Source organism: Notechis scutatus, chromosome 1, assembly GCF_049901735.1.
Source record: "Notechis scutatus isolate UNSWTSFEM ecotype Mainland chromosome 1, rNotScu1.2, whole genome shotgun sequence".
Taxonomy (NCBI): Eukaryota; Metazoa; Chordata; class Lepidosauria; order Squamata; family Elapidae; genus Notechis; species Notechis scutatus.
The window spans coordinates 235713237-235738728 of record NC_142009.1 but is presented as its reverse complement, the minus strand read 5'-3'; the positions used below and the strand labels follow the sequence as shown (position 1 = coordinate 235738728).

Here is a 25492-nt window from a genome sequence, read left to right as displayed (position 1 = left end):
ACAAGCCTTGAGATGCTCCTGTTATTCTGAGAAAGATAGCTTAACACTTTCTTTTTTGTATACCTTCTTCTGCCCTTTGTGAACCCACAGGCATCCTTAGTCCTTGATTTGAATGTGTGGTGGGGAGGAGGTGAGTTCTGACATTATGAAAGTGAGGAAGACATTTCTGGAACCACATTTTAATGTCACGGAGAGTCAATACCAACTTGATAGTCCTCAATCCATCAGTCATGTGTTTGTTACACATTTGTATTGTGCCTCTTTTGCCTACCTTTCCTTCAAGTTAAAAAGCCTCAGTCTGAACTCTATCCTCAACAAGGAAGTATTTTCATTATTTTGGTTGCCATACTTTATACTTTTTCCATCACTTTGAGTGATTGGAATAAAGACACTACTTCAAATATTGCTGCGTCATTGATTTATACAATGTAATTGCTATCCTGGCTGTATTATTTTCCATGCTTTCCATGTATTAATTCCAGGCATGGAATTCATCAATTTTTATAGCAGCTGCAACTTGTGTTGATGTTTTTGCTTTGAAATATATCCATTGTCATTCCAAGATCCTCTTCCTGATCAGTCATAGCCACAGAGATGATCCCATTAGTGAATGGGAAGGCTGGATCTTCTGCCTCAAAATGTATCAGCCATTCCTATCATTTAGAGAGGCCCTTTTGAAGTTCTTTGGAATCCCTGACTGGATAAATTTTACCTCATCCCCAAATATTTATAAAGAAACCCATATATTACTTTCTAAAATGTTTCTATAGTACAATGAATTCTTATAGTACTTACCATAACTTTATAGTATACACTATTATAGTATACATTATTATATTTACTAAAATGGCTGTACCACATTAAAATACGAAAGCCTCTTTCTTTTCTAGGATACCTCCCCTCTTGTCATGCCCCTGGTGGAGACTGACTCTGAGGAAGAGGAGGAACAGCCAACAGGGAGTGGGAGTGTGGCTCCAGAGGTGGTGGAGGAGGCTGGGGAAGGGCAGAGACTGGCTGAGCAGTCAGAGGAGCATCCAGGTCCATCCCCTATCCATCCTAGGTCATGCAGGGAGGAGAGGATCAGGGAAAAGCGAGGTCTACTCAAGAGGAGATTACCATGATCCTCCTCGTGGCTTGCAGGTGGGAGCTATGTATATAAGTTTGCAACTGCACAGTTAGAATTGCTGGAGTCAATTAGTGTTCATCTTGAAAGAAGTTTATCTTTGCTGGCATTCTTCCCATGGACTTTTCTCAGTTATTTTCCTGGAGTTTATGATTAGTTATCTTGGCTTGTTTTGGAACTCTCATCAATGCGGTTTGTTTTGGTTTTCTGTTTGCCTCCTTATTTACTTTTGTGACTTTAAACTGTGCTTAATAAAACAGTGAAGTTAAGTTGAAGGCCTTACCGGGCTTTAATATATGTTTTAGGTTTTGGGTTATTTTGAGAGACTACGGGTCATCACACCTCACTGGATTAAGACATTCACATTTACCATGCATTTGGTCAAACTTTATACATGTGAATGAGCCCGCAGGTATAGCAGTCACATCTTTTTAACGCTCATGGCACCATTTCTACATAGATGAGGCTGAGGGCGCTTGCATGCTCACTGCTTGCAAACCTAGGTCTTGAGGGATGACCCAAATGAAGCAAATGATTGTCTCTATGCTCCATGAATCTGGAAACCAGGGTGGTTAAGTGTAGGGCGACAATATGAGCAAGAACTAATAAATACCATTTCATTTCTTTACCCATGGTTCAATCAGCCCAACAGATCAAGAGTTAATTCCTCCTATGGGTTCTGCTTCCCAGGGGGGGCCTAAACCCCTTCTAATAAGGTTCTTCCAGTCTCCTTTCTTGCTACAGATTTTATTGGTCCCCCCTCCCTTTTCTTATGTTACCATGGTGACCTCAACAAAGACCTTCCTAGGACTCTGGGACAGAGACTTGCAAGCAATGGGACTTGCATCATAAAGCTTCTAGTGCATCCTCTACAAGTGGCTACAGCAGCCATAAAATGTGAGTTAAAGGGCAGGGGATAAAAAAGGAACACTTTATTTGGGAGAAGCACAAACCCAGAGGTTCTTTGGGGGTTTGGGTCCTATGGCAAACACTAGGGAAGAGAAGAACGATTCCATACAAACTATTTTTTTTAACAAATTTAATTTCTATTACTATAACAAGATGAATATCTCAAGACTTTGTGCGACATTTAAAAAAAAAGATGTAGCAGAGTCTGCCTTTGCAACAGTTATGTGAAGGTAATCCTTGTTTTTCACTCACTACCTACAGGAAATAAGAATGGGAGACAACTTAGTTCAGCAATTATCGGATTGCAGCCTAAACAGATTTTTGAATATGCTTAGTTACAGTGATTATGCTGTACATTTTGCAGTTATCAACTCATTGGTTTACTCTGGGATTTTAAAGCATGTGTAGAATGTGCCCGGAATTGTTAGGGTTCCCAAAGCAATAGGTGAAAACTAATTACTGAAAATTCATGGAATGTATTTGGGATTGCCAGCGTTCCTTAACAATGTCAAAGATACTGTATCTTGCCATGTAGTAAGAACTTTAACAGCTTCTTTAACAGATTAACAGAGTTGGAAGGGATCTTTTAGGTCATCTAGGCCAACCCCCTGCTCCAGCTTTATAGCACTTTACATTTTTATTATAGCACATGTGGTCAGGCAGCTTTTTGGCTTAAGTAACTATACTTTTGCAGGTGGGATTGAAAGGGAATGGGTTGGGGTTAAAATGGTGGGAGATAAATTGGCAAGGCTAGAATTTGAAGGTTGATTGAATCCAGTAAGCAATCAGAATTCAAACTTGTATTTCCTAGCAGAAATCCTGGGAAATCCTGCCCCAGCTGAACTGGTTGATATGTCTCTCGGCAATTTGAAGTCCAGTTCAATTATTTATAGGCTAGTGTTTGTCATATATATATTCTGCATATACATTTTAGAAGATACCAATATAGAACTCTAGCACAGTGGTTGCCAACCATTCAGCTGGGGACCACTGGTGGTCCGCGACAAAATTTTGGTGGTCCACAGAGGAAATGTCACCCCCAAAGCACCTCCCAAAGCAATTAATCCAGGCTGCGTGGGAACAACACAAGGCTGCGCCGTCCACATGGCCTGCGGGAACACAAGGCTTGTGTTGCTTGCATTGTGAACAACACGAGGTAGTGAGGGGAGGGGGGAAAGGGCGGAGGGGGAGAACTTTGCCCCATTTGCCCCACACGCCTGGCCTGGCCACCGGGCTGCTTCTTTCCACTTCTTTCTTCTTCTGCTTTTGGCTGCATGCAAGGAAAACAGCAAAAGTCTTTCTTTCTCTCCCCCAAACTCCACCAGAAATGAGTTTTTAGGACCCTGCAAGGCATCCTGCTCCAAGAGGCTGCACCGGCATGACAAGTCTCACAAAGACTCATTTCTGGCAGAGTTTGGGGGAGAGAAAGAAAGACTTCTGTTGCTCCTGCTGCTTTCCTTTCATGAAGCCAAAAGTCTCTCTCTCTCTCCCTCTCTCCCCTCCCCATCTCTCTCCCTGAGAACGGAGCTGGAGACAGCGACTTTTTTTAAAGGAATCCATAATCAGAAAATTGGCGGCTACCTACAAATGTTCCTAAAAACCTCTTGCCAGGCTTACATTAAGGGTGTATTCTGATTTTTATTTGACTTTCCTAGATTTCTTCCCAAAGATTATGCAAATCCAGAGTACAGCATTTTGTTTTTAATTAATTAATTTAATTTTTATAGTTGCCCATCTCAGCTAAGGGACTCTGAGTGGCAAATAGTTTTAAAACAATTAGAAACCGTACAAAATAAACAGATGCAGCTGCCAAGAAAATTATCATGACAATCGTCAATAAAGCAAAGACATGGGATTTTTAACACATCTGGGACCTCAGACCCAGCTACATAACCACGTTTTTAAAACCTTACAAAAGGCCAACGGGACTGGAGCCATCCTTCTCTGAAGGAAGTGTTGTGAATCAATAAAAGTGAATAACCTAAATGCAAATTAGGGGTTGAAAACCTGCACACTTGATTGGTCCTTATACAACAACTTGGGATTGGGCCAGAACCAGTCCCTGATTGGCCACTTTTGGGACTGGTCCTATTGGTCAGTAGTTTGAACTTGTTGCACATTTCATTGGTTAATAAGGCAGCAGCTAACCCTATAAAAGGGTTACTGCTGCCCATAGCGTTGCTCTGTTATGTTCTATCACTTTATTAAAGAGTTGAAGTCACTGGTCAGATGTCTGGTCTCCCTTATTCTCCATACTTAACAGGAAGGATGTTGCAAAGGATAGGGGCTACCCTAGAAAAGGCACATCTTCCAGTCCCTTCCAATGGACTTTCCTTGGACGATGGGACCTGCAGCACGCTCAACCTGTTGGATTGGATTGGATGGGGAAAAACTACTGAGAAAAGACGGTTCCTTGCATAATCCAAAACAGCTGAGGGGCACTGAGTTGAAGAAGGTCAGAATACCTGGATAGTAAAGCCATACATTCATTCCATGTTTCTTTTTTATCCAAGGGAAAGAAGGACAAGTCCCCCTAGGAAGGCTGAAGAAGAGCTTCAAAAAGAAGAAGATGAAGAGGATACCAACAAACATGGCGTACAGTGGGAACAAAACAAGAAACCCTACATCACCAGGGTCAGCATGATGTTCTACCCTGGGACTGAAAGCCAAAGTGATGAAAACTTCTCTACTGCTTCTTCGGGTTCCAAAGTCTTTAAACAGAGGTAAGCATTGTCCGCATACCGATTCTTTCAGAACATTCATAAAATTAATCAGTAACACGGTTTCTAATCAGTAATGTTGAAATCAGCAGGGATCCTGGCAACAGCAAGCTCATCTTATCATCCGTGTGAGTTCACACATCGCACTAAACTATGCCATACTTTGCTGAGTAAACCACCATTGGATAATCTTATCTCACACTCAGCCAGAAACTGGTTTACCATCTACAGAGGCCAGATTCACACAGTAACCCATGGTCCAAAACTAAACCGTGTTACAACCTGGCTAGGGCTATCGCCTCTGGGCTGCAAAGATCTGGAGTACCATTAATGAGCATTTGGATTTTTGCAGCTCAAAGTACAAAATAGCTTATGGACTATGGACTTGGGATTGGTTGGACACAGAGCAATGCAAGTGGAGTATTGCTTCGGATATGGAATAAGCTTTAGCTTATCTCACTATAGAAACCTATTCCTTCCTCTGGGTAAGAAAAAGTTATTTGAATTGCTGGTAAATGATTATTTTATAGTTTGTATAAAAGTTATAGGAGCGTACTTGTCATTTTAAAAAGAAGTACATATTATGGCGTTTTTGCGCAAAAGGAAGAATTTGTGGACTTTAATTTCTTTCCCTTGTTGAGGGCTAAGTTGAGGGGGGGGAAAGTTTGTTCTTCTGAAGGAGGGTTGGAGCAGAATAGGGCTGGCAAAACTTCAGATGACCAGCAGAGGGATCAACCTTTCTGTAGCTCTCTTCTGCCATCTAGAGACTGCCCAGATTTTCGCAGCCTACATCTGGTTGTCCTAGGGGAAAAGGCTAATTCTTTCCTTTTTAATTCCCTCACACACACTCCTACTATGTCTTTTGATCCAGCAGCCAAAGTTGCATACCTTCTCTTCCCTGCTTTTTCCCCATGGCAACCAAAATATATCAAGACAAAACAAAATCACCAGATGGGGGATTGATGAGATCATGGGGAAGGAATGGGAGACAGGTGGAGACAGGTAGAGGAAGCGTAGAGCCTTGAGGAGCCCAGAAAATGTGGAACTGCTGCTTGTTGGAGCCCCAGAAGCTGACCCTGGTGGGAGGTGGGAGGAAAGAGAAATAGCAAGCTGTTGAAGAGGGCTAAGAATAGCCGGCAAGCTATAATTAATCCAACATATGGGAGGCCAGGAAGAAATGTCTTAATGCATGTACAGGGACATACACAGAAAAGAAATGGACACACACACACACTAGTTGGGAAGAGACATGACCAACAAGTGTTCACCATGCCAACATGGAATTAGGGTGCAGCCCCCCCCCCAATAAACTAAGCCAGTTAGCCTGCTTAATGAGATGATACACTACCAATTTATCCAGCCCTGCCTGCTTTTTACCTCAGAAGATCAAAAGCTAATTCTATCGTATAAACTTGAAATAACTTGTGTAATTGAGCTTGTGTGATTCAAGTAGACAAATCTTTGGCCAGATTAAGATAGACATGAGGATCTATGCACTCTTGCTAATCAAGCTGGTTGATTAATGTGTTGTATGAGTTGTGCTAAGTACAGGTTTATATCCAGCTTCCTGCTTAACAGAAGTCTTTCTGACTCTTGAAGAGCATGTTCCCTCAGAGATTATCTCTCAGGAGCTCTGCTGCAGTAGTTGAGTCCAGCCTAAAACTTGTTGGTTATCTGGTTCAGGCCAGCTCTCCTTCTAAGCCTTCCTCATATGTGGATCTGGTAGTTGCAAAGAGTAAAAAAAGGATCTCCTGGGACTGTACTTGTAGGGGACTTAGGGTACCTGGTGACCAAGTTGACCCTGAAAGGGGGAGGGGAGAAGTAGGATCAGACCTGATTAGTACTGGGATAGGAGGAATGTACTAGATGTAGGATAGGAAATCCCAAGGCTGTTATTTAGGCTTGGGAATAAAAGATCCCATAAAAAAGCAACAGCAAGCCATTTCAATAAGGTCTCCAAAAACATTGGCAGGGAATCTTTCAGGTAATAACATAGAATAGAATAACAGAGTTGGAAGGAACCTTAGAATGGTGGGATTCAAATTTTTTTACTACCGGTTCTGTGGGTGTGGCTTGGTGGGCTTGGCAGGGGAAGGATACTGTAAAATCTCCAGTCAGAGGTGGTTTTTGCCGGTTCTCTGAACTACTCAAAATTTCCACTACTGGTTCTCCAAAACTGGTGAGAACCTGCTGAATACCACCTCTGTTCTAGTCCAACTCCCTGCCTAGGCAGGAAACCCTACACCACTTCAGACAAATGATTATCCAATATCTTTAAAAAAAAAACTTTATTTTTGCCTAGAGCTAATTGCTACTTTAAGCTGCAGCATTTAGTTTGATTTTGTTTAACTTTTGCTTCAAAATGTTTTATAGGTCAGTTGTTGGGGGTATTTTTTATGTCAAATACATTTTAAAAATCCTCAGAATCAAAAGTTTGAGAGGTAGGCTGGTGTTTCTAGATCCATTTGGGAACACTGAGATTGAATTTATAGAGTTATTTCTTTCTTCTATTACCTGTATTTTCCTCTCTTTCCCCCCAAAAGATCAAGGAGGTGTGGTTTGGCTTCCTTCTCCTTTTATTCTCACAACAAAACTAGTGAGTGGCTTAAAGTCACCAAATGAGTTTATGGGGACTGTAATTATGAGGATTCGATTCTTCATTTTTGACTGTCCAAAAAGTACTGCAATTCTGTCCATTACTGCAATACTGATAATGACCTGGGAACAACTGAATCTTAGTAAAGGTTCAGGACAAGCAAATTTATTAAAAAGATAAAATAGTGTCCCATGATGGAAAAAAAGAAAGAAAATGAAACATGATCCAGGTAGCCGACCAAAATTATCCCGGACTGTCTGTTTTCAGGTAAATCCGGGTAGGCACTTGATCTGTCTATTTTATGACCATTTTCCTGCCACACAGAGATTAAACAGGGCAGTAACTAAGAGCTGCCTTGGGGAGCTTCCACCTGATGCTAGGGAACAGTAGCTGAGTTCTCATAGCAACAATAAATATGCCTTTTTGGCTGGCTGATTTCAGAGAGAGTAACTGAATATTTCTTTCCTTCCCTTCTCTGGGTATGCAAAGAAACCCCACAACCTCTCTCAATGTTGAAAATAAATCAGGCTAGAATTCACTGTACCATCTAATTTCCATTGCAGAAAAGTATGTCTTAGCAATACCCTCAAACATTCAGACTAGAGATGATGCAGGGGAAATAAATGATCATTGGCTTCAGGCAATGAACTGTCATTTGGTAAAATTGGTCCTACGGTATGCTGGAGATGACGATGTTCTCTTGTCCTGGATGTGTAATATAAATCCTTCCTGGGGCTTTAGGATGTTTTGAATTAGCCTTGCCACTAGCATCTACTCAGAAAGGATATGCCCACCAGTCTGCAAGAAGAACCTGTGGTTTATGAACGAGGAGAAATGTCCCTTCCTTCATGCTACGTCCAATTATTTGGTGCAGCAATACCCTATTATCTATCTTTATTCTGACAGGTGATTAGCTATCCTACTCTTAAGCCCAAGAGCTCCTCCTTGAGGGTGTCAATATGATAACCATTGGGCTTTCTTTCCTTAACAGAGAGACCCTACTTAATGATTCCAAATTGCTGGACAACTATCGTTCACTGGTCCTTTTGCTGCATCAGAAGGATCTTGAAATCCAAGGACTGAAGAGTGTTGCCCGAAAGTATCCATCTGACCGACTGACTTACATTCTACAGGAAATTGTGAAGTCAAAACATAAAGGACTGGGGAAGAAGTGAGTTACAGAAGGCTGGGCTTTCCTTGTCCAGCCTCAAAGCACAGACCTGCACGAAAACTTGTCTTGGAGAATTACAGGTAGTCCTTGACTTACGACCACAGTTGATCCCAATAAATTGTTGTAAGCTAAGGACTACTTGTATAGATTACCAGAAAGCCGTGTCGCCTTCATTGTCAAGGGCAGTAGTGATGGGGATGGGAATGACAGATAGGTGATGATGTAAGGTTGGGCTCAGGGGAATTTGACACTGTGTCATAAAATGCTGCTTGGATTGTTTGTATCTGTGCCATAAGTCAACAGGAGGGAGCAGGACTGGCCTCTGTGCCTTGTGAACTTTCTGCCTGTTGAAGTTGTCCAACAGCATAACAATGTTTACATAGCTTATCTCTGGCTTGTCTCATTTAATTTTGTTTCACATGATAGTCACCTAGGTATCTTGGGGAAAAATACTTCTATGGGCACAGTCACCTCTTCACAGCTGGTCCTAACAATTGATATTAGAGGTGTGGAGACTGGGGAATTGAATATATCTGGAGGACATGTTTGGAGATGGCTGTACTAGGTGAATCAGAAGACTGACTGCTGGAGAAAAATCCTTCCTTGAAATTCCTAATTATTCCTACTAAGTGGGAATAATTAGATGTAGAAAGTTTGTCAAGCTTGGATGAGTATGCAGGAAAAAAAACCCATATCGTTCATATATATGCATGTGTGTGTATGTGTGTGTGTGTGTGTGTATGTGTGTGTGTGTATCCATCCATCCCATAATATATTTGAGTTATATTTAGGCAAATTGAATAATTGTGATGCATGCAACAATAGAAAGTACACTGTAAGAGAAGATTTCTAATTTTCAAACAGCGAATGTGTAAGTAATTTTTTATCTATTGTCTAATAAATTGATTCTGGAAAATGATTTTGTAAAATATTCTGGCTTGGCCTTCTATTATGATTAATCTGCTTGCCTTTCTCAAATGCCACTTAAGACTTGGTTCTAAGCTGTACATTTTAGATCTGGCAGCTAAGTAAGATTTTACGCTGCTTTGGGGTTAGAGTGTATTGCAAAAAATCCTGCAAGACATAATATTAATCTTGCAGAGCTGATGTCCCAAAGAAGCAAGCCATAATCAGTACCTGAACAAGGTTTCTGAGGCTCTCAGAAAGCATTATTTTTTACTAATGTGACATGCTCATCAGTATTCAATTTTCATTTCCCCCCCTCACCTTTGTGGGTCACAAGTAACTGTTTAGCATATAATTGTTATTCGGAGCCTTCACCATTCTAAACAAAAGTACATGAATGACATCTCAAGTGGATATGAGCTGATCAGGTTGGCCATCAAGCAAGCATGAATAATGGATGTAGTTACCACAGACATGGTCTGTTGTACCACAACAGTACATGGTTAAAGGGGAGAGTTGTCATTGTTAAACAGTATAAGAAACCAGTTGACTAAAGAGCTCTTGAGTTTTCTTTCTTTGAAAAGAATACACAAAATAGCTGTTATCCATTAGAAGAACTACACATCTTCCACAGTAGAAAAACTTCTGTGAAATGTGGAATTCTTTTTTGAATGAGATGGAACTGCAGTTGAAGAGGAAGAGGAAATACAAATGTAGTGGGGTATACCTGTGCACTGTATTTCCACCAACATTTGTGTTTTGTCAAAATCTGAACTAGACATAATCTTGAAGACTTTCTCTTGAAAATGTAGAGGCATGGGAGAGACAGAAGGCAGAAAACTGTTCTGTATGAAACAATGAAGCAGAAGAGGAAAAACTGAGATGTTGTTAGTGTACATACATTAAAAAAATACTCCACACTTTCTAGGAGGACAATTCGTAGCAGCAGCAATTTGTGGTCCTGGCTAGTAGTACTGCGTCTGCTGTCATTGTCCACAGAGCCTCAGAAAATGGTTGTCAGCTTATACGTAACAACTAAACACTCAGCAGCAGTCCATCTCTGTTGGCTAGGCTCTCCATAGCAAAACAGTGGGATTAATTTGCATTCTGTTTCATTTGCTAATATATTTCTTTTGCTTTAAAAATGGGAACCTCTTCCTATTGTATGTTTCTTAAGCAAAGAAGTTTGGCCCTGTCAAATATAGCTTGACTGGAAAGAATCTTTTATTATTTATAAAGGATGATTTATTATTATGCTCATTTGGAGATTTGGAAATAACCTCAATGAAGTTTGAAGTGACATTGTTCTAGCAGTAAGCTCCTTTGAACATTACAATTTGTTTCCGAAGCATATAGAGTACAGTAGTGACTTCATTGATTTAATGGTGATAATTACAGCTTTGTCCTTTTTAAACAAAACATCTTTATTTTCCGGCTCCCATAAGGTGTTCAGAGCAGTTATCCAAACCCAGGCATAATACTTTTCAATTTTACCCACTAAAATTCAGGAATTTATTCCAGAAGAAGGAAAAATTCCCCAACACATTCATAAAAGCAGACTTTCCCTTTACTGAGAAAATAATGTAGGCTCAACCTACAACTAATCACTTCTTCCTATTATTTCTGAGAATTTGAACTTCAGATGTGATATGTTATATAGGTCTATAAATCAGTGCTGCCTATGAACTGGGCAAAGTTTATTCCTATAAATAAATCACAGGATTCTTAGTCCAACTGTAACTAGGCTATACAATATTGTAATAAAGGAGTGAGGTCCCAGAATACTTATATGTTACTGGGATAAAGGAAATGTTGAGAGTAAAGAAGTTAGATTCTGTTGCTTACAGTGTTTTATATATGTTGCCTCTTCTGAAGATGGCTTGCCAGGGTTTCTTGTAATGTTATTCCCACAACAATTTTGTGAGATATCTTGGCCTAAACAGATTAAATAGAATAGAAAGTTACTAGATGATCTCAGTTATGAAACTGGGACTTAAACCTGACTTTCTCCAGGCTAAATCCAATGCCTTAACATTTATACTGGCTCTCAATTGCTAACCCTAAATTGCAATGCATTTAGTGATTTCAATTCTTGGTTGCATTTTGGACTTTCATTGTCAATTGCTACTTCTGGGGTAAAGGGAAACCAAACTTGGTTTATTCCCCCCTCCCTTTGTCACCCTAATAGATCACCGGGATCCTCTAGAACAGGGTTTCTCTATCCCAGCAACTTTAAAATGTGTGAACTTCAACTCCCAGAATTCCCCAGCCACCTTAAAGTTGCTGAGATGGAGAAAACCTGCTCTACTGGATCCCATAATTTCATGGCATGGTTTTCAGGGACTGCAGAGGAGAACGAGGATGGTTTCCACCTTATTTAAGCTATAAAAAAGCTATGTCAGATTCAAAAGGCTCAGAAGGACCCCTTTACAGGATCAAACGTGGAGTTCAGCTCAATGTTTGCACCTATTTTGGTGATGCAAATCAGGAACTTTGAGGAATTCTATTTAATCTTGGGCTATGGCACTGACTTCGCCATTGTCTGTTCTCTGTCCTCCCATACTCAGTCATGTGTGTGTGTTTTTAAATAATGGAAGAGTATCTCCACATGGGTTACACAAATTCTTGTGGTTTCCTTTCCCCCAACTGGTTTACAAGCATACATTCATATGCGTGAACCCTGAGAACGTTGGGCTTCACCCAAGGAAGGTAGAAGGAAATGATTCAAGGACATATGTCTATGATGAAGTAGGTTTATGGAGATTCTTTGATGAAGTAGTTTTATTATAGCAAAGCTATAACTAGTGCAGAAAAACAGGAAGGGCCAACTACAAGCCTCAAAGACATGTTGATACGGATAGGAGAGCTTTTCCACACTGTAGCCTTCAAATCCCTACCTCCTCTGCATAAACAGGTGACAATGAAGCTTGCTTAATCCTGTTGCCATTTTGACCACAGTGAAGGCAAAGCCTTCTGCTTAAACGGCTGTTAACACAGACCTTGATCGATGGGTTCTTCTGCTGCTTTTACCCTTCCAACAACAGCAGTGAAATTACTAATTATATGCTAAGCAAAAACATTGTGTTTTTTAATTCCACAATAGTTGTGTAAAGAAATATATTATTTTTAGGAACCCTAATGAAGAAGCCCTTCAAAAAGAAGTAGATCAATTGAATGCTGACCTGAAAGCTGTTAAGGAGGATTATGCAAAGGTAAATGAGCGTCCAGCAATATTTGCCTGAAGATTGATACCATGGATATAGCTGTACTTTGAGTGGGAATTTGAACACAGGTTTCCTTGATCCAAGTTCAGCACACTACATTTTTTTTTAGTTTCCTAACATTTCCCCACCAGTGCAGGAGTGCTTTGTTTGGATCAATTAAGCATTAATCCATTGGTTACAACAGCTTATCACCCACATCTGACATTTTGGGCTGGGAGAAAGCGACTGAGCCAAAGTCATTCAGCCATTTTTCATACCAAAAGTGGAACTAGAATTCACAGGCTCCTGGTTTCTACCCTGGTGCCTTAACCACTACACTAACATGGCTCCCTCAACCTTAATCACTACCATACAGTATTGCAGAATATTTTGATTTTTGACATTTTGATCAATGTCCACATGTTCTCAAATGCTTTTGTCTGTCTTTTGGAAAAGGAGATGGAAGATCTGAAAAATGAACTCACAAACTTGAATTTGCACATCAATAATTTGCGGCAGAAAATAAAGGCCCTGGGAGTAGAATTAGATGATGAAAAAGATACTGAGTCTGAAATTTCTCTGTTTGAAGAGAGGAAATTAGCACATGAGAGCTTTGAGGTAGGAGCCTTACCTAACAAAAAATTCTCTATTTCAATTTTATTTTAAATCATTAAATAATATTTTCATTATGGTTTCTTTCTTTTATCAATTTCTGATTTTGTTTGGAGGAAAAATAGCTTTCAAATGGATTGAAATGTCCTGTAGAATATTAACTGCTTATGAAATCTATAAAGGATCCTCCTCATGATACCTTTGGCTCCCTATCCTGCCTGAACTTGTAATGTTTTTTTTAAAACTATTTTAATGAACAGGTTTCCTTGATCCATGTCCAGTACATTAATCACTACACTTTTTTTTTCTTCCTAGCATCTATTGTTTAACTTGTTTCAAGCATACTGTATGTCTATATGGTTCTTTGCTCCATATTTTTAGATGTTAAGATAATCTTCATTGTAATTTTTACTTCAACATTTTACCTTCTTGTAAATATATGTTTGATGATTGATCTCACCCAATATGGAAGATACTTTGTAAATACTGTAGTATTTCCAGTGGCAACAATTGCACATCTGGAATTGTGCTTAAGAATGCTTAAGACATGCTGTCAAAATGACAAGTGTGCCCACCGTTTCCAGGTCTCTAGAGTCAAAGGTTTCTACAGAAGACACAACACACACACACACATACACATACACACATTGTACCCCAAGCTCTAATTTATTGCTTTAATCCAGTACCGTCAATCCATCTATTAACTTTTTCTCCAAACTTTTGCTCCCAAAACATGTTCCAAAATTTTGAAGTTTTACTCATCCCAGAGCAATTCTAAAAGGATGAGAAAAATTGTTGTTGTGTAAATAAAGGTTGGCTAATGAAATTTTGGAAGAAACCCAGTGTCTGCTTCTAGGTAGGGATTGAATCAATAGTGAAGCTTGCCTATCAAATATATCTCCTTCCTGAGCGTGTTTTTAATTAATATAACAATTCTAGAAAAAATATTGTATTTGGAAAGAGAATTCAATTTGTCAGGAAAAATGTGACAATAATTTATGAAGACAAGTTCAGACATGTAAAGTAATACAGTTTCACATTTTTACCTATAGTTAAACAAGTAGTTTGAGCATTGGGAACTAACTGGTTTATGCCATCATGCTACGAACCCCTTGTTCATTTAATGGAATGCAAATGTATATATTCTGTCAAACACTAAAATGGAAGAGTGAAACAGTAAGCCACGGAAGAGAAAGACAAAAATATTTAGACATGAAGCAACAGAAATAAATACTGTGCATTTCTCATTCATCATGATCCAAATAAAGAGATGATTGATAGATAGATAGATAGATAGATAGATAGATAGATAGATAGACAAGCAGGCAGCAGGCAGGCAGGCAGGCAGGCATGATAGAAGATAGAAGATACTGTAGATTATAGAAGATAGATCACGGTTCCCAACCCCTGGACTGTGGCCCACTTCCAGGCTGTGACCTATTCAGAACTGGGATCTGTAAATGATGGGTCGATGTGCATGCATGTGCACAGCTTGATTTGCGTAAGCAGCATGCTGGCACATGTACACACACACACAGAGAGAGCTCAACTTGCACACGTTGCACTGTGCACGCATATGTGTGCACGCTGGCCCACTGCTCACACAAGTTGAGCTGAGCTTGTGCAGCCCAGTTCACCTCTTCCCCAACCTCCTCCTGGGCTGCCAAGTTGCAAAGGTTGGTGGGGGAGAGAGGAGGAGGGAGGGAGAGAAGATAAATTACAGGTGGACTCACTTGGTTGTGATTCATTTGTGCAGTAAGAAAGGAAAATAAAAAATCTCTTTCAGAACTACTCAGTACTTAAAGCAATAGAAGAAACAGATTGACCTTCAGATGAATGGAGTCAATTCCATTCCTGTTGGAGAAATGTATAAACATCCAGCAGTGGCAACAACTGTCTTACCTTATCTGCATGTGAAAGCTAAGCAGGCCTGGTTAGTATTAGGTAGGAGAGTCCCAGAGATGTAGGCTAGGCTGGAAATTAAAAAAACTTCAAAAGTTCAACCTCCAAAAGGGCAAAATGGCAAACCATTTCTATAATCTTGTCAAGAAACAGACGTGTCATGAATCACCAGCCATTATATGCAACCTGAAGGTGCTCTTACTTTTACTGTTGAAAAAGGCTGGGAGGGAAAAGAAAGGATTGTGGCAAAGGACTAGTGATGACATGATGAAGCAGAGCTCTTGGGCAGAGTTAGATAACTTGACATACTGTATTTTATTGTAATTTTCTACCCTAATTTCAGTCCTGTCAGAAATACAAAAATGATACAATGAAAAACAAAACAAATGGAACAAACTCCATCACAACTCAATCTTGCTAAAATATCTAATGACATTAAGATGGAAAATATGATGTTGTTAAAGACACATAAGTTATTCCCTCCTCAAATTTATTTTCCCAAGAAAAATATACTATCGGCTTAATAGCAGCATTTAACCAGCTTCTTAATTAGGCAACTTGGCTTTTCCTTATCAAATAGGGAGATAAACATTTGGAAAAAGCATAACTCCCCCTCCTCCTCTCCTTCTTGAAAGTTTAATTAGAGATCGAGCCACTTTGCCAATCAACACATCAGTCCTATTAAGGCATTGCCAGAACTGAAAAATCTTGCAGAGAAATAGGCAGAATTCCAGGCCTGGCTGACTCTCCAAGAAATCATTAGTTAGTAAAGGCTAAAGGAAGGTCCAATGCTATTTCTTCTGCCCAAGTCTTCCCCTTGCCCCTACTCCAGGAGTTCAGAAAGTGATTGGAGAAGAACCACCTCAGTCTTCTGCTTGGATGCAGGTAAGTAGACCTTTCCTGCTATTGCTTCTTTTTCCACAAGCAGCTTGAGTAAGGATTGCTAAAGGAAATTGGCTGTGGCCAAGTTAGTTGGCACTGGAGGGAAAGTCAAGAAAGATTCATAGGGAAGAAGAAGGCTTGGAGACATGTGATTGCCCCCTGTTGCTAGATTGCTAGACAGACAAAAAGAAAATGAAATTACAGAGGAAGGAGAAAGACAAACTGAGGAAGATTTTAGTCACCGTTGGAGGAAAGTTCTCCAAGGTTTCAGGAAGGCTGAGAGTTGTGAAATAATGATGCCGGTATTTTGAGCCTACTTCAAGAAGATTTAGGTGGCCAGAAAAAGGAATTCTAAAAGAGGAACTGCTGACATTCTGAAGGAAATAAGTGTTGTATATTTTCTAGTTTTTGACAGAGCAAGCATCCATTGATCACTGAATCTTGATTATTTTCCATTAAAGACACACAGGAAACGTTCATTCTTGTGCACATTTAGCAGCAGTTGAAGAACAGAGGGGGTGTTAGAAGAGGGGATCTTGAAAAATAGCAGAGGAATTTGAAGATTATCTTTTGTAATGGCTAACATGGCGAGCAGCTGAGATGTGGAACTTTGAAGTACTGTAGAAAGGAACACAGCTTTTCAGGGAAAATCAGAACTACTGTTTTAAATGAACTGAACAGATAGTGAGCAGTAGAGAAATGCTTTACTAACCGTAATTTTCTTGGAGAGAGAGATGGCTGGTAATATAGGATTTTTTTTTTAACAATTCAGTAGACTTGCAGTAGAATTCTTTATTGCCCAAGAGTGATTGGACACACAAGGAATTTGTCTTGGTGCAAATGCTCTCAGTGTACATAAAAGAAAAGATACATTCATCAAGAGTCTAGAATCATAAGGTACAACATTTAATAATAGTCATAGGGTACAATAAGCAATGAAATCATACTAGGAAACAATGAAATATTACATTGAAAACATGTCCATCTTTTAGGGATACCACTGAAGGAGTATTCACTGACTGTTGACCGTTCCATGACTTTCTAGTTCTCCAATGAAGCCTGCATATCCTTAAATCCAAATATCAAAAAAATCACGGTTGTTGAGTAGGCCAATCAGAATGCAGTTCGTGCGGACCAATCAGAATTTACCTTTTGGAGTATGTTAATACAGAACAGCCATCTTTCTGGTATTTCTGGTACCATTTTTGGATCAAAGAGAGACCATTCCTTTGGTAGAGGAACCTTGTTTCAAAATATTTTCCCAAACATTCCCTTTTCTTATATCAGTGACTCATGTTGATATATTTCAGCTTTTTCTATCTCACCAGTCCTTTGAATGGATCCTTGCCCAATCCCATTTTCTGTTGGCAGCCGGATCTCCAAACTGATCTCTGCTCTGAGGCCTGGATCAACCTGGATAATAGCTGAACAGAAGTTACAAGTCAGGTTTTATAGAGCAGCAGAAAACAGAGCTCTCTACTGCTCCCTTCTACCCTACTCCAGTATATCAGCCAGCTGTTGTTTAGTTGTCCTGACCTTGGGGTAAATGCCCTTCTGGAACTGCTGTAGCTTGCTGCTAGGTAGATATTTTTTCCAGCAGGAATGTGGGAGGGGAGATCCTTCCCTTCATGGAATATGCCCTGGAGCTGCAAGCCAGAACAAGGATGTCTCTGATTCACAATGGGGCTGCCACTTCAGTTTTTTCTTGGTACGCAAGTAACAAGTGACCACTTCGACTGAGCTCTTGGAAGAAGCTCTGTGTAAGGATAGATAAATTCATCACTAGAGTCTGATTTTCATTCATCCATCTAAAGTTGAGTCCAGAAGAATGGAATGTAGCTGTCTGAGCAAAATGTAACCACTTTTGTGTGCGTGTCCAAAATATTTCTGAATTGGGGTTGTAAAGAATTCTGCATGTGCAAGGCATACGATTCAAAAGGGAATGGCACAGAGAGCTACTCAGCTCAGCAAACCACAGCTCATAAGAGGTGGAGACAAAGCACCTCATGTTCTGGGATCTGATGAAATAATTATTCTCTTGACACATCAATTTAACATGACTAAAAAGGGGAGTGAGAGGAGGTGGATGGCAGATTCTGTTCCTGCTGCAAGCAAACAGAAACCATTAGTCAGGAAATCCAAACAGGAAGATCAGAATGTTAATGCATTAGAAGTTGTTTTTTTCTGTTGATTACAAGATTTATTAGATGACTTTAAAAAAGGGAGGGGTAATAGTCATAAAATTCAAGCTATTTTTTAATGATTTATATTTATTCATTATTGTCCTTTCAACAAAAAGGTACCTCTTGTCCAACCTTTAACAGACTGCATTTCCTTGAGTGGAAAAAAAAACCACTTTGATTTTTCTTTTCTCATATATCTTTGAACCTTGGATTTTCATTTTTCATTTTTCTGGAGCGCCTGCATTTTGGGGTCTATAAACTGTGCTAAGTCAAAAACTATTTTGCTTGCTTTGGGCAGAGCATCCACTCCCTATGCCATTAAAGTTGCCTTTCCCCCCACCTCGTCTCCCCACCTCTGAAGTGATAAAATACAGCTCTAGTATACTAAAAGGCTGCCAGTTCCTGATTTAGTGCAATCAAGGAATCCAGCCATTATAGCTTATTCAATATACCCCGGTTTAAACAAACCACGAATGAACATCTCATGTAAAGGAGCCAGCATAGGAGAGGCTGACTTGCTTTGCAGAACAGAGATTCACTTCACAGGATCTCATGTCAAAAGATTCTCAGATTTCAGGGAAGAACCAGGGAAACAAGACTTGCTGGAGAGGGACAGCTTTACCAGCCAGAGCAGCTGGCATCGGAATCAGGGGTGGGATTCTACTGGTTTGGACTGATCCTATAGAACTGGTTGTTATGATTCCGCACAGTTCAGAGAACTAGAAAATTGTGCCCCTGGCTGGCCCTGCCCTTCTCTGCCCACTCCTCCACTCCACGCCCAGTCAGTCCTTATCGTGCATGCGCAACTTCGCGTGCATGCCTGACATTGCTGACTGCGTTCTCCCTCACCTAGTCACTCCTTAAGGTTTTCTCTTTTTTTCCCCTCCCGATGATCAGCTGTGCCGTGATCCCCCTCACTGCCTTACTGCTTCACACAGGAGGCTTCCCTGAGGCCCATGAGGCAAAAAAACAGGGTGGGGGGTGGGGTTTGCTGCAAAAAAAGAAGCCACCCCCACCCAGTCACATGGCCATGCCCACCTAGCCACGCCCACAGAACCGGTTGTTAAAAAAAATTGAATCCCACCTCTGATCGGAATGGATGGACTGACTGCACTTAGGGTAACATCATATATATATATGTAACTTTGAATGGTCTCTTAAGTGAACTGTTGTAAGTTGAGGACTACTATGTATCACAGAGGCCATTACAATTGCAATGTCTCATCTATATATCAAGGAAAGCTGGATGGCGTTTGCTCCTGTTTCATCGGGACAGAGGAAACGTAATGAATCATGATCATCTCTACCCGGCATGTGAATAAGCTTTGCCCTTAATAAAATGCATCTGTGTCTTAATTAATATAATATACAGCAGTTTACCCTATGAGAAATAAGATACTGGACTCTTTTATTTCCTTTTCTATGCTGTCTAGCTGGAAGTTAGCACAAAATGCCAAAAGAGTCAGTAAAGCCGTCTTTAAAAGATTAAAACCCTAGTAAAAATATGAAAGAATAAAATAAATTAAGAACAAAATATCAAGGCATGCATTCTAACACCCTTTGCTAAAATGTAGCTCTAAAGCACAGCTGTCAAACTCCCAGCTTGCAGGCTGGATGCGTCATGCGCTGGCCATGCCCACGCCCGGTTTAGCAAAAGAGGAAAAAGTCACGATGCGTCACATGATGGCCCTAGGGCAACGCGAGTTTGACACCCCTGATGTAGCTCTAAAGAGAAGGGATTCCTTAATTTGAAAGCCACCTGTAAGAACGAAATTACAGGTGGTCCTTATTGAACAACTACCCATTTGGTGACCACTTGAAAGTTATGATGGCACTGATGGGGTCCTTGTAGTTAAGTAGTTGAAGCTATTGCAAATGCCCTCTGGTCACCTGATCACCATTTGCAAACTTCATTGTCAGCTTCCCACAAATAAAATCAATCTGGAAGCTGTCAGGATGGTGATCAAGTGACCATGGGATGCTGTGACGATAGGGAATATGCCTAAGAATGGCAACTGGGATGCTGCAATTGCTGTCATAAGTGTGTGTGGTTTTGTGATTGCGTACTTTTACAACAGCATCATTTAGGGTGGGAGTTGCTTGTTCCAATTATTCTTCATAAAGCTTATCCTTCATGAAAGATGTAATGGCTTTTAGACAATAATGCCCTAAGCTTTTCTTCATTTCTCTTTAAAAATGAAAAAAAAAATGGCAAACAGTATTCTCCCCCCCTCCAGTTCTGGGAATCAATAACAAATATTAGTTGTAACCAGTATTTTCTTTCTTGCTCAGCTGTGGACAGAGGCAGGGAAAAAGATGTTATCAGAACCAAGCCATGTCACGCTTAGGAGAATTCCAAAACACACCAGCTTTGTGGATGCCTTTCCTAAGGTCAGTGACTTCTTCACTGGGGGTGGGGTAGTAAATTGAGCGAGGTTTGAAGAATTGAGAAGTTTGAGAGTAAAAAGATACAGGGGCTGACAATTGGGAAAACAAATATCAAAATTCTGATTCTGAAGCAATAATTTTATTAAGTCAGCCGAAAGTTTACAAGATACTTGAAGACTCTTGAATGTCCGGATACTCTTCATAAGACAAGGTGGTTAAAAATGGAGCACAAATGAAAAATGAAAAATACGTAGTTGGGATTCAAACCCCTCCCCGCAGCAGTGTCATCTGTAGCCCTCCAGGATCCTCTGAGTTCTGGGTCAAAATTTGATGGCTGCCCAGTCTTTAAAAAAAAAAAAAATGCTAAAAATTCAGTGAATGCTGAATTTTTAGCCCTTTATCCCTGAAATTCTCTCCTTTTGGTGCTTCTGCCCTTGTGGCTGTATCTCTAGCCTTCCAGCTGGTCAGAGGAATAAGTTTCATTTTCCAATCTACGAAAAAGATTGGCCCAGTTTTTGTTTACAGATCTATGAAATATGTGTTGTGGATTCTCTCCAATCATCATTTGTCAAATGTTAGGTTTGGAGTGATATTCTTTAAATCAAAGTGATGTTTCTCCATACAAATTTTTGCTGTGAGGGTTGTTTTAGTTGCAAAAGTTATTAGAATAGAATAGAATAGAATAGAATAGAATAGAATAGAATAGAATAGAATAGAATAGAATAGAATAGAATAGAATACTTTATTGTCCAAGTGTGATTGGACACACAAGGAATTTGTCTTTGGTGCATAAGCTCTCAGTATACATAAAGAAAAAAATAAAATACATTCATCAAGAATCATAATACACAACACTTGGTGATAGTCATAAGTTACTAATAAGCAATCAAATCATACTAGAAAACAAATAAAACAATATAAATTGTAAAGATACAGCAATACGGTTATAGTCATAAGTTGGAAGAGATAGGTAATAGAAAGGATGAGAAGAATAATAGTAATACAGTCTTACTAAATAGTTTGACAGTGTTGTGGGAATTCGTTGTTTAGCAGAGTGATCATATTCGGGGGGGAAACTGTCCTTGTGTCTAGTTGTTTTGGTGTACAGTGCCCTATAGTGTCATTTTGAGGGTAGAAGTTGAAACATTTTATGGCCAGGATGTGAGGGGTCTGTAGAATATAGACTATATTAAAACATATTAATATAGACTATAATATATTACTGGTATATATATTAATATATTATTTTAATATATATGTAGAATACAGAATATATTAAAATATATTCTGGACATTTTCCTGTAACCTGTTGTTCAGCTACAACATAGATTGTGAAAATGTAATAATTCTACCACGAGGTCTAGTCTGTTCCTATTTAGTTAACACAGAGGTGGTATTCAGCAGGTTCTAACCAGTTCTGGAAAACCAGTAGCGGAAATTTTGAGTAGTATGGAGAACCGGCAAATACTACTTCTGACTGGCCCCTCCCCCATCTATTTTCTGCCTCCCGAGTCCCAGCTGATTGGCTGGGTGTTCTTTTGTTGCCCTGCACAGGAGAATGGAGCTGGAAATGAGGTTAGTGGGGTGGGGAGGGAATGGGATTTTACAGTATCCTTCCCCTGGAGTGGGGTGGGATTGGAGATTTTACAATATCCTTCCCCAGCCACACCCACCAAGCCACGCCCACAGAACCGGTAGCAATATTTTTTGAATCCCACCACTGAGTTAATACCTATTATATTCCCTTCTATCATTTATTATTCTTCATTCTGATACTGAAAGCATTTTCCTCTGTTAACACTGAATCTTGAGGTGTGTGAGTGTCTGTATGTGGGAAATACACTGTGATATTGATACAAGCATACTGACCCATACGGACATACCTATTGCTTATCATTATTCTAATATGCCATTGTCCTTTTTTTGTTTCTGATTCAAAAGGGTTCCCCTTACAGTGAAGAAAAAGAAGAATTTATCAGCAAAATAACTTTCGATGACTTAAACTCACCACCCACTGTTTCAGAAGAGGGGTCACTGGAGAGGTAAGCAAAACTCACCAGCTTTCAGAGATAAGGGATGAAAGATAAAATCATGGAGTTAAGCCTGGAAGGAAGTTGTATCAAAGTGTTTAAGAACATACCCAATAGAAAGGGGGAATGGGATTGACTTCCGGCATGACATATGCCATGGTGGTGCAGAGAGAGACAACGCTCCGTTTCCTGAAGACAGGAAAAAAACTGCACCAACTCCATCAATGGCGATTGGTTCCCCATCCAATCAATGATTAATTGAAGGGATGTTCACTGCAGAAAAACCAAACACTATGCCAAATATGCAAATGATGCAATCTACTCTGTTAACAATTCAGGAGACAGATTTACAGATTACAGATTACAGATAATCAGATTTGGAAGGGAACTTGTAGGTCATCTAGTCCAACCCCCCACCCAAGTGGGAGACCCTACACCATTTCTGACAAATGGCAGTCCAATCTCTTCTTGAAAGTCTCAACTGATGGCACTCCCACAACTTCCGAGGGCAAGCTGTTCCATTGGTTGATTGTTCTCACTGTCAGAAAGTTTCTCCTTGTTTCCAGCTTAAATCTCTCCTTGTTCAGTTTCCATCCATTATTCCTTGTCTGGCCTACAGGAGCCTTAGAAAATAGCTTGACCCCTTCCTCCCTGTGGCAGCCCCTCAAATATTGGAAGACCGCTATCATGTCTCCCCTGGTCCTTCTCTTCACTAGACTAGCCATGCCCAGTTCCTGTAACTGTTCTTCATATGTTTTAGTCTGCAGTCCCCTAATCATCCTGGTTGCTCTTCTCTGTACTATTTCTAGAGCCTCAACATCTTTTTTATAATGTGGATGCAGTACTCTAGGTGTGGTCTTACTAAGGCTTTGTAGAGTGGTATTAGTACTTCCCTTGATCTTGACTGTATCCCTCTGTTAATACAATTTAGGATTGCATTAGCTTTTTTGGCGGCGGCTGCACACTGCTGGCTCATATTTAGCTGGTTGTCCACTAAGACTCCAGGATCCCTCTCACAGTTACTGCTATTGAGCCTGGTTTCACCCAGTCTATATGTGTACTTTTGGTTTTTCTTGCCTAAGTATAGGACTTTACTTTTCTCTACAATGATGAAGCTTCAAGAAAATAGATTAAAGAATCATGGAGAGATAAAATCAGAGATGGGAGAAATGAAAAGTGATATCCATAAACTAGATGATAAAATGGGCTCAATACAGGAAGCAATCCAGAAAAATGAACAAATAAAAAAAACAATTGGAACCAGAACAGAACAAACAGATAAAAAGTTAGAGCTGGTAGATCAAAGAATGACAGTGCTGAATAAAGACTTAGAAGATTCACTAATACACCTAGGATGGATCAGGCCTCATTTTACTTGAGGTTTCAAAATGTGACAGAGACCAAGGAAGAAGACCTGGAAATGGGAATGGCAGAATTAATAGCTGAAGCCCTTCAAAGGGACAAACAAGAAATCCTGAATGAGTTGGACAAAGTCTACAGAGTATATACAAACTATGCCAGACGCCATAGACTCCCTAGGGAAGCACACATAAGAATTCACACATAAGAAAGTTAGATATATCATTTATAAGATCACCAGAGAGGAAGCAATGATGTATGAAGATAAAGAAATCATAACCCTGAAGCAAATCCCTAGAAGAGTTCGAGAACAAAGAAAGGACTACCGCTTCCTGGTAACCCAATTAAACAAATGAAATATAATGTTCTAATGGATAACTCTGGAAGGAATGTTAGTCTCTTGGCGAGATAAAAAGGTTAACATTGATAACCTAGACAAAGCACAAGAACTACACGACCAGTTAGTTGGATCAGAGGAGGAGTATAGCAGTAGAGAGGAATTGGAACCAACAAGCCAAGAAAAACAATGACAGGAAACGAAAGGAAAGGATCAGGAGGAAAGAAGTAAGGAAGAGAAAGGACGCCAAGAAGAAGAAGGTATAAGAACAAGTACACAAAGAGATACAAGAACCAACAGAAGACCAGCACATAAATAATAGAATGGAAGATGAAATTACTTTCAATAAATGTTAACGGACTAAACTCACCAGCTAAGAGGAAACAAATATTTACAAAACTAGTGAAACAGAAAGGGGATTGTGTGAATCCAGGAGTACACATTAAAAAGCAAGATGAGAAATATTTACAATACAACAAATTATGAAGAGAGAAATATTAAATAGGGAAATAATATTAGTAGAATTGAAAGAAATAATCCAAAAGCAAAAAAATAATAAGACCCCTGGGCCAGATGGCCTACCAGGGTAAATGTATAAGAACTTGGGTGACCTGATATAATCGTTATTATTGGACATATGTAATGATGTGCTGATGGAAGCAAAGCTACCAGAATCATGGAGAGAGGCATAATCCTGAAAGAAAGTACAGATAATAAACACATTAAGAACTATAGGCCAATTTCACTTTTGAATGCCGACTATAAAATATTTATGAATATCATGGCAGAGAGGATGAAAACATTATTAAATGAAAATATGCACTCTGATCAAAATGGGTTCTTGCTGATGAGACAAATAAGGGACAATACAAGAATGGTAATTAATATATTGGAATATTACAAGGCCCATCCAGAAAAGCTTCCCTGGTTTTTCTGGATGCCCAAAAGGCCTTTGATAATGTAAACTGGCAATTCATGATACAACAAATCAAGCAGGGGTGGGATGCTATCGGTTCTGCCTGGCTCTATAGAACCGGTAGCTCTGAAGAGCAACAGGCACTGAACCAGTTCTATGTTTGCTGCTGTTTTGCCCACCTGCGCCCGGGCTCTTACCTGTCCTTTATTTCCTGCTTTTTCAACCTCAGCTGCTTTGCATGGCACAGCTGAGGTT

General features: G+C 39.8%; 1 protein-coding gene across 1 annotated transcript in view; it reads left to right on the top strand.

Moving 5' to 3' along the window:
• The window catches only part of LOC148133278 (uncharacterized), a 191435-nt gene extending 168741 nt beyond the window's left edge, over positions 1-22694 (top strand). The window contains exons 2-7 of the mRNA XM_087950794.1: positions 4546-4755; positions 8340-8519; positions 12556-12637; positions 13085-13246; positions 20500-20598; positions 22537-22694. Of these exons, the coding sequence (XP_087806920.1) occupies positions 4546-4755; positions 8340-8519; positions 12556-12637; positions 13085-13246; positions 20500-20598; positions 22537-22641 (838 nt within the window). The 3' untranslated portion in view covers positions 22642-22694. The remainder of the gene's footprint in view (positions 1-4545; positions 4756-8339; positions 8520-12555; positions 12638-13084; positions 13247-20499; positions 20599-22536) is intronic.
• Positions 22695-25492: the final 2798 nt, after the last annotated feature.